Here is a 9759-nt window from a genome sequence, read left to right as displayed (position 1 = left end):
ACTCTGGGAATTTTGCCTTGTCACCCAGGACAGCGGGGGATTATTACTGAATGACACAGTGGCGCCGCTTCACTTGGGATCCACCCACCCACACTAGCCCTTGAAGGTGGGCACGGCCACCCAAGGAGATGCTTAAAGGGACAGATTCTCCCACAGTTAAAATCCCAAGGGAAACCTCAAGCTGGCATTGCCACTGGTTAAAACCCGTGTGTCCTTTTATTTTATTTTTTTTTTTAAGAAAAAATTGGGAAAACCCCACAAGTCGAGTATTTGTAGGATAGATTTGTATTTCTTCACATTCTAGCCTAGTCTATTTGGCAAACGAAGTCTTGTTTTCGGCACCTCAGTTATGAATTGCGAGGAGTGGGATGGCAGAGTAGGGCGGGATGGTGGAGCCGGGCGGCTCTTCTCAGGGGGCAGCAGCTTTGCCAGGCGTAGGCTTCTTGATGTTTAAGAACTGGGAGGAGTGTGGAGGCCACAAAGCCTTTGGGAAAACTCAGAAGCCCGGTGTGGGACTCGGCGCTCGGCCCCAGAGTCAGACGGAGCCTCGCCAGGAAGGCCGCGAGCCAGAAAGGCCCCACTCACGCTCTCTCTGCCTTGGTTGCACTAGAGCAGCCTCTCAGGAATTTGCTTGTTACTTTTACTATGTAAATAAAGCTTCCTGGTTCAATCCCTTGAGGCCCTGCCCTGGTTCTGTGTATCTCATGTCTGCGGGTCATCTCCAGGGGCACCATGGGAGCAGAGCTGGGCTGCCCTCCTCCTACACAAGCTGACCCCTCCCCATGCCTGGGGGCTGCATCCTGGCAAAGATGGGGGTGCTCCTGGCAGGGGAGGGGGGAGAAGGCAGGGGAATGACCCAGAATGTCACTATGTCCAGTAGTCTGGGGCGAGCCTGCTCTCTCACAAAGACCAAGTGGAAAACTGGTTTTGTGTGAGCTGGTTGTCCGAATTTCCCCACTGTGGGAGAGCCACGAGCCCCAAACATTTGTCTTTGTGAACCCTAGGCCGGGCTAAGAGGACCTCGGATCCTCAGCCCGCTGGCCAAGTGGGCGTCAAGAGCTAATTTCTATGCAGTTAAGATCCTCTCTGCGGGGCCTGTGGAGGAACATGGCCAAGAATCACACATGGGGAGAAGCTGGTCACCCTTTGCAACCATGGAGGGAGAGGTCACGAACTCTGTTCTCCAAATACAGATGGTACAAAGGTTAAGAGATGTAGGCAATTCTTATTGATTTCCTCCTTTCATAACATCTTTCCTTTCTGCCCCCCGTTTTTCTCTTCCCTCATCCACATATGTATTTTTTAACAAGAATATTAACTTTTAAAATACACATTTCTTTTTGAGTCTTTTTGGGAGAGAATAATCAAAAGAAAAGGGAAAAAGCACAACAAGAAAAAAATAAAAATGAACACAGCACGTGTTGCTTTATTTTCTGGCTGCAGATGGCCTTTTCTATCCAGAATTTATTGGGGTTGCCTTGGATCACCAAACCCCTGAGAAGAACCGAGTCTTTCACAGTTGATCATTGCACAGTTTGGCTGTTACTGTGTACAAGGTATTCCTGATTCTGCTCGTTTCATTCAGTATCAGCTCGTGTAAATCTTTCCAGGCCTTTCCACAATCAGCTTGTTCATCATGTCTTATAGAACAATAACATTCCATGTCATTCATATCCCATAACTCATCCAGCCGTTCTCCAGTTGACGGGCATCCACTCAGGTTCCAGTTTCCGGCCACCACAAAGAGGGCTGCCACAAACATTCTTGCACATACAGGTCCCTTTCCCTTCTTTATGATTCCCTTGGGATACAGACCCAGCAATGGCACTGCTGTATCAAAGAGTATGCAGTTTTATGGCCCTTTGAGCATAGTTCCAAATTTCTCTCCAGAATGGTTGGATCAGTTCACAACTCCACCAACAATGCACCAGTGTCCCAGTTTTCCCACGGCCCCTCCAACACTGGTCATTGTCTTCTCCTGACATCTTAGCCAATCTGACGGGCGGGAGGTGCTACCTCGGAGTTGTTTTAATTTTCATTTCTCCAGTCAATAGTGATTTGGAACATTTTTTTTTCACATGACTATAGACGGCCTAAATTTCATCCTCTGAGAATTGTTTGTATCCTTTGACCACTTATCAGTTGGGGAATGACTTGTATAAGTCATTATAAATTTGAGTCCATTCTCTACAAGTTTTAGAAATGAGCCCTTATCAGAACCCCTGGCTGCAAAGTTTCTCCCAGCTTTCTTTTCTGTAATGTTCTGTTTCTCTAGATTGGGTTCGTTCTCTGTGAGCAGATCCCTTGGGGAACGTCTGGAGGCAGCCTTGGCTTTAGTTCAGTTCATAATCCCAAAATGCAGCCGGGAGTTAAAGTCCAGATCCTCTATTGTGTCCTTCAAAATCCTGAATCTTTTCCTGGGCCTGGTGGGCTTCAGCAGAGGCCCCTCTCTCTCCTTGGTTCCCGAGAGCTCTTGTCTCCAGCCCGCACAAAGGTGGAAGTGGGAATGAATCTCGACTCCTCCTCCCAGAGTGGGCTTGTGGGTTTCGGACTTTGAGTCTCCCCACTGAATCCTGGCTCTGAATCTCCTCCCAGTGGGCCTGTCCTTTTACGTGCTCTCTGAAGGTCTAAAAATAAACAAGGCTGGGACTTGAACTCAAGTATCAGGCTTTAAGCCAGCCCTCCCTCCATAGCACCAGCTGCCTCTCTGCACGGAAGTACTTGGACTCAGGGCAAGAACGTGGGCGCCACGCTGGACTTCTGTCAGGAGCAGGATGGAGAGGGGATTGGGGTGCGAGGGAGCCGTGGCTGCGTGGGCTGGGGAGACCCGCTCCCCTTGTGTTTGCCTCCGCTGTGAAACCAGGTCGTGGGAACGTGGCGGTTTGGTTGCCACGGCGGCGAGCCATGGGGGCCATCTAGTGAGTTGGCATCTCTGCTCCTCTTCATCAGGAGCTTTCTTGGAGGTCATCGGCGGACGGCGGGAAGCGGGAAGGGCTCCGTGATGCTGGCCTGAAAGGGGTCCCTCGGTGCCCCCGGGCCCTGTCGGAGCCATCCCGCTGGCCCTTCTGGATGGGAAACCCCGGAGCGCCAGCCAAGGGACAGCCCACACTCTCCGAGGCGTGCCGGCCGGGGCAGCCCTGGTTCTTGGGCTCTCCCGGGGGCTCCTCGCAGGCTCCAGGGGTTTAAAGGGAGCTGTTCTTTTCTCCTTGGGGTCTGGGAGGAGCTGCCCAAGTGGGCAGGAAGGGACGGAGAGCCGGGGAGCCGCAGGGCTGACCTCACGCTGCTGTCGGGGCTGTGAATGGCCAGTAGGAGAGAATGGGGGTGGGGCAGCTGGGCTCCATCATCTCAGGTCGGGAGGAGAGGAAACAGGAGGCCTTCAGCTGCCAGGGAGGTCACCGGTGCGAGCTCCGACCCCGGCCCTCACGGTCACTGGCGTGGGCAAGGACCTTGGCCACTCGGAGCCTGGGCGGCCCGCTCTGAGGTCTCCTCCCGGAGGACCGTACTTCAAACACTGACCTGTGACCTCATGGGGTGGGGAAGCACTCGGGACCGAGGGCTGCCTGGGGGGGAGAAGGGGCTTCAGGAGCCGCTTCGAGAGGTGGACGTGGGGGGCTGTGGCCCCTGACCCGCGCTGTCTCTCTTGTAAGGGGGGGTGAGTTTCCTCCCTAATGACTTGGGCACCGTTTGTGCTGGGAGCATGGACATTGAGGGGTTGGACAAGTGACCTCTGGGGGCCCTTCCCAGTCTAACAGCCCCTCAGGGGCTCCCCCGCCCCCACCCAATCGGAGGATGGCCTGTCCCTGAGACAAAGCGATTTGCTCTTGACCCCTTGGTCTGCCATCTTGGACTCCCCGTGGGTCAGAGGTCTTCCTAACCACAAGCGGGGGGAGAAGAGGGCCCAGGACCCCTCTGGCTCCGGCAGCTCAGAGGTTCTCATCACACGTGGGCTCAGATTTAGAAGTGGGGGGGTCTTGGGGCTCATCTGAGGACCTAGAAAGGCCAAGATGGGCCCAAAGTCACCGAGCAGAGGCAGGGGCGGCCCCCGGGCCCTCCCCGCCCGCAGAGGTGGCCAAAGCCCCTGCAGGGCGTGCCCCGGCCGGAAACTGGGGAAGAGCCTCCCCTCTGAGCCCCGGTCCGTTCGTCTGTAGACTGAGGAGTCTGGGGATGACGGCGGCCCCTTGTCACTGACGAGTGATGGATGCCCACAGCTGTGGGTTCTTCACAGCTCGCCCTCTTCTAGGAAGAGCTTCCAGGGAGGTGCCCGGGGGAGGGGCAGCGCCAGTGAGCGGGCAGTGAAGAAGCTGCAGTTGGGGGACCCCGGGAAGAAAGAAGTGATGTCGTGTTTCATATCTGAGGCCGAACCGGGCCTTTCCCTTGGATGCAAATGCCATCTGAGAGTGTGGGAGAGACAGGAAAAGAGTGGGGAGAGAGGGAAAGGGAGAGGGAGGGAGGAAAAGGGAGAGGGGCAGACAGAGACAGAGAGAAAGAGAGACAGAGAAACAGGGACAGAGAGAGGAAGAACAGAGATCAATGACAGCGGGCGGGTGGAATCGTGCCTCCCATTGGTTACGGAGCCTGGCGGGCACCTTTCTGAGTGGGCCCCCATTCGTTAACAAGCTGCCAGCCTGAGGCAGTGGGCCCGGGGTCTTCCAGGGACTCCCGGCTCTCCCCAGCCGATCACCGCCTGCCTCCGTCCGGAGAAAATCCTGCTATCGGAGCCCCCGGCTCCTGTATCAGGCGCTGTCTCCCAGGATTTATCCGTGGCAAATGAACTGATTTTGGAAAAAAGAGAACAATCCCATAATCATCCGGGTGCTTTATTTTTGAACTTGGGACTCGGGTAGGAGCAAATCCAAGAGGTCGCGCGGTTCTTCCCGCTGCCTCTCACCTGCTGCGCGGCCCCTTCCTCAGAGAAGAAAGGGCAGCGAGACCCTCCCCGAGGCTCCCGCCTCAGCGGACCTGGAGCAGGCCCCCAGCGCCCCAAAGCTGCCCACAGCTTGAGCCCTATTTTCCAAACATGAGCCCGCGTCCGCGCCGTAATAAAGGTGTTTCTTCCCTATTTTCTGGGGCCCATGGCCCCCGAGCTCCCTCCCTCTGGGAATGGCACCCCCATTTCCACTGCAGCCATCCCAGCAGTTTAGGAGCTGCCTGCAGGAAGCACAAAGAGGTTTTTATTGGTCCTGGTTTTCTCTGGAGTCGCCCAAGGGAATCATCGGCCCGAGCTGGTTCGGTCAGCGAAGGTCAAGTTGGGCTGACTCCTGGAGCCCCAGGCCTAGCGGCCTGGCAGGGCCTCTGAAGGCCAGGCCAGCCCTGTCCGGGAGGCCTGGAAGCACCGGGGAAGCCTGGTCACCAGGGAGCACGTCCCTCGCGCAGCCCCCCCCCCCCCCCCGGGGCCTCCAGAATAGGGCCTGGGAGCCCAGAGCTTGAGGGTAGATCCCTCCTGTGGCCATGATTGCTGGGGGGGAGGGGAGGACCATGGGCATCTGATGGCGTGGGGGGTGGGTCCTCCCAGGATTCATGGGATCGGGGCCAGGACAGGGAGCACGGGGGAAGTGCTTCCCACCCCCATTAGGCCTGGACTCCAGGGGCCCGTGGACTGTCTCAGGGAGAGTTCCTGGAGAAGGCCCCGGAGAGCCTAAGGTTGGGGGGGCAGACAACCAAAAGCCCGCCAAGGACAAATAGCAATCTCTGCCATGCCGACTACAGCCCTGGTGGGTGCTCGGGGAAGGAGCCCTGCTGTGTCAGGTGCCCTGAGGAGGCCGGAAAGCTTGAACCTTTCTTCTCATGTCTCTGAGCTGGGCTCCCTGGGTCCCCGGGGGTCAGAGCTGTGACAGAGGGGGGCCTTGTCTGGGCTTTGCTAGGGGGGGGTGAATGTGGGGGCGGGGCGGCCAGGCCCAGACACGTGGGAGCCCCGGAAGGTTCTCGGTCACTTGTCTGCGAACCGCAGGATGAGGTCCACGGCTTCGGCCAGGTCGTTCACATAGCCGTCCGCCTGCACCTCGGGGTGGTGCTCATCGCCGGGCCTGGAGAGGACAAAGGAAGGAAAGCACATTAGCACGGAGGCAGGGGGACCCCGGAGAAGGGCCCCTCCAGAGGGAGGTCCCCCCTTCTGCGGCAAGCCTGAGGCCCCGGCCCGTTCTGAGCCTGGCTGGCCCCCAAGATGGTCCCAGGAACATCATCCCGCGCTGGCGGGCCTTCCTGTGCCTTCGGGGGCTGCTGGGAGGGCGGGGAAAGCAGGGGGGCGAGGGAGAGACAGACAAGTCCCAAACTTCCGTTCCGTGACCAGGGACAGTGGTCTCTGCCCTCCCCAGCCTCAGTTTCCCCATCTGTAAAAGAGCCAATAATCCCTGTAGGAAGCGGAGGAGATGGTTCCGAGGACAGAAGGGCACCGGGAGCCCAGTGCTGCTCGTCGCGCCGTCCCGGCCCCGCTCTCCTGGCTTGTTTCCCCAGGGAACATTCAGGGCCACGATAGCTCACAAGTAATTTGAATTTCCTTCATTTAAATAAAGGGCACTTTTCTGTGCATATTTTCTGGGCTTGGACCCTGCGCTCGCTGCAGCAGCTTCCGATTTCCCTGTTTCGCATCTGGATAAGTGACACGAGGAGCCAGCACCGTCTTGGATCACAAACAGCAGGAGCCTGAGCCAGGGCTGAAGTCCCCAGGCCTGGACGGGCGCTCGTGGCAAAGGCCACAAAGAAACAAAGTCCCATGTGTGCCAGCCCGGCCCGAGCTGCCGCCGACCAGGGAGGGCCCGCGGGAAGAGAACCCGGCGCCGAGAAAGGCTCCCCTGGGGATCCGGAGCAGCCTCTCCCTTTCCCCGTGAGGTGCCTCTTGCTCAGACGAAGGCCCTCCCCGTTCTGACTGACGGCACCCGAGGTCAAGTCCAGCCCTGGGTGCCCAGTCTGCCCGGCACAAGCCGGTGCTCCCGGGAACCCTCAGACGCGATCCCGCCAGACGTTTACTCTCCCACCGCCAGGACGTGGTATTTGTTCCGTCACCAGGCGACGTAACAGTCATTGAGGAGAACGTGCCAAACCCAACTGTCCGGGGCGCCCTTGCCCACTGGTTCTAGGCGCCCATCCCCGGGATCTTCCAAGTAGGGGCCCCTTGCTGAGAATGGGGGGGGGGTTCGGTGAGACGAGGCTTGAGGTTCCGAGCATCTTCTCTCCCGTTGTCCCCTTCCCGGCTCCCGTCCCGGGCTCTCCTCGTCACTCGCCGTCCCCAGGCCCGTCCTGCTTCCTGCCCCCCAGCGCTTTTCCCTCGGCCCTCCCTGCGAGGAGAGCCAGGAGGAGCCCTCGGCTCTGCCGGGCCTGGGGCTGTTTCTTGCTGCCTTCGATAACTTCGGGCAGTCAGGAATCTCTCTGGGCCGCGGGTTCCCCACCAGCTCCTGTGCGCAGCTGTACCCTGCGACTTCCCGCCCGGCTCCATGGAGCCCCTGGGCGACTGCCTCAATCAGTGCTGATTATAACGAGCACGGGCACGGCCGGGATGGCCGTCCTGGGCAGGCTTCGCAGCCTGATGGGGGGGAACATATATGGGGGGCCAGGCAGAGACAGGGCGCATACAATACCGCAGCACATTTAGGGCTCGCCTGGGGATGAGCCCCAGGACAAGGAACGCAGCCGCTGGGCCTTCACTATAAGGACCTTCTGGGCCTTTGCTGGCACTCTGCTGGGCCTCCGCCCCATGGGCCCTGCCCTCACCGAGCTTCCAGGGAGGAGAAGGCACAAGCACCCCAAGTATGCGGGCTGTCCGTCACTCGGTGCTGTCCGGGGTGCTGGGCCCGCAGGGAGGGCCTCGGGCTGTCCTCAAGGAAGCCCCGGTGCCAGTTTCCATCAGGAGGGTGGGAAGAGAGACGGTGGAAAGAACTAGAAGAAACCGTGGCTTGGAGTCAGGGGTCGGGGGTCAGATCCCGGCCCTGCCATTGCCAGTGCTGTGACATCAGGCAGGTCACTGCCTTCTCTCCTGGCAAACGAGGGCTCCCTTAGGTGCCTTCCAGCTCACCCCGCGTCACAGAGGGAGCCCGGAGAGAGGAGGAGAGAACGGCCGAGAGTCTCGGGCTTCAGGAACTGCAAGGTTGGGGAACGGAGGGAGGTCGACACACAGAGATGGGGGGTCCTTTCTCCAAAGAAGGGGCAGCCCGAGCACCGACGTTGCCGCGTGGCGTCTCCCCACCTGGACAGGAAGCTCTTCGAGGACCAAAGGCTCTGGGCGGGACGCTTCCCGGGATTCTCCCCGGCTCCCAGCCCGAGGTGTCGCGAGCAGCCGATGGGCCGGACCTGGGGCAGTGCGTGGCCGCAGAATGAGCCGCCCGATCGGAGCAGGCCCGGCCCGTGCACGCCCTGTGCCCCTCGGGACCGCGGTGGCCCCGGCCGACCCCGCCGCCACTGCCTTCTGTCCCCGGGCTCCTGGCACTGGCCGCCGAGGAGGCCGGATGGACAGCAGCTGACCGCTTCATGGATGAGATGTAAAAGGATTAGTGCGCAGCGGGGGAGGGGCGAAACCGGGACAAAGGGACAGCGGGCAGGGTCGCCATGGCCACGGCCGGGCGGAGATGAGTGGTTAGGCTCCATCTGAAGGGGCTCAGCAGCGAGGGACCGAGCAGATGGTCCGTCTCCAGCCAGCCCCGATCCGGGCCGGAGCGCGGCCCGCGGGGTCTCAGTGGTGAAGGCGGATGGGCCGAGAAAATGGGGCCGACGTCCTCCCTGCCCCCCCTCGGGCTGGCCCCCGGGGCTCGGCTCCCCCTGCACCGCTCTGGGCCCGGTCTCGGCGGCGCCTCTGCCTGCACCGGCTCCATCGGAGCTTTCAGGAGTTCCCACGAGCCCCAGCCAGCAGGAGCGGCGGAAGCAAGGACCTGCCGCGGAGAGAGAGGATGCGGGTTCCAATGCCAGTCTGCCCCGGAGTCCCGGGGGCTCGGGCGGCTTTCTCCGAGCCTCGTCTGCAGAGGGAGATGGGACCGTTCCGGCCCCCGGTGCTCTCTCCGTCAGCACCGAAGGAAGCTGAGGGCCCGGGCGCCGGGACTCCCCGCTGGGCCTCGTCTGTCCTCCCAAGATCCGGCATCAGGCTGCAAACTCCCGGACGCGGGATGTCTTTGGGGCCCGCGTGCCCGCACTTAGCGCACCGCCTGGCACACAGCGGGCACCTCCCAAACACTAACAGGGATCGGCTCGCCCCCCGGCTTGTGCCCTTCCTTCCCACAGTCACCGGGACACTGAGACCACCACGGCCGCCAGGGCTGGGCTCCGTTCTCTCACTGGCCACATGACCACGCCACCTTTTCCACGGACACTTTTACTGACTCCCTTTCTCCACGTGCTCGGCCTGAGGAACATCTTGACCAACCACTTCCTCCTTTCCTGAGAAGGGGGTGGGGAGGCAGGAGGCTGCCCCCGAGGCAGAAGAGCCGGGTGCAAATCTCGCCTCAGATGCCGACCAGCCCAGGGGATAACCATTGGGGGGGGGGGGGTTCCAGCCTCTCTTCCCGGTCTGCCCAGGCCCAGAAGCTCGGCCTGGTCACCGGCGACACCCCCGGTATCCGGGCTGGGAACCAGGGAGCTGGCGGCCCCCCTTTCTCTGGGCGGAGGCCGGGCCTTTTCCCTTTCCCGGCATCTCTGCCCTGGCAGTGGCTGAAAGCTTGGCCCTGCTTGGGGGGGGGGTCCTGGAGAAGGCCGGACAACCCTCCTTTGTGGGGCCACGTGGGGGGGGCAGGGCGTTCCCATCTCTGGTACGGACCGCGGCGGCCCGAGCCCTGATCAGGC

At 60.5% G+C, this 9759-nt stretch overlaps 1 protein-coding gene across 1 annotated transcript in view; it reads right to left on the bottom strand.

Moving 5' to 3' along the window:
- Window positions 1–4801: 4801 nt before the first annotated feature.
- LHPP (phospholysine phosphohistidine inorganic pyrophosphate phosphatase) overlaps window positions 4802–9759 on the bottom strand; it is a 145271-nt gene continuing 140313 nt past the window's right edge. The window contains exon 7 of the mRNA XM_074297121.1: window positions 4802–6023. Within this exon, the coding sequence (XP_074153222.1) occupies window positions 5927–6023 (97 nt within the window). The 3' untranslated portion in view covers window positions 4802–5926. The remainder of the gene's footprint in view (window positions 6024–9759) is intronic.

The sequence above is a fragment of the Sminthopsis crassicaudata genome, chromosome 2, assembly GCF_048593235.1.
Source record: "Sminthopsis crassicaudata isolate SCR6 chromosome 2, ASM4859323v1, whole genome shotgun sequence".
Classification (NCBI taxonomy): domain Eukaryota; kingdom Metazoa; phylum Chordata; class Mammalia; order Dasyuromorphia; family Dasyuridae; genus Sminthopsis; species Sminthopsis crassicaudata.
The sequence above is the reverse complement of the archived record's forward strand: the minus strand, read 5'-3'. Positions and strand labels throughout refer to the sequence as shown.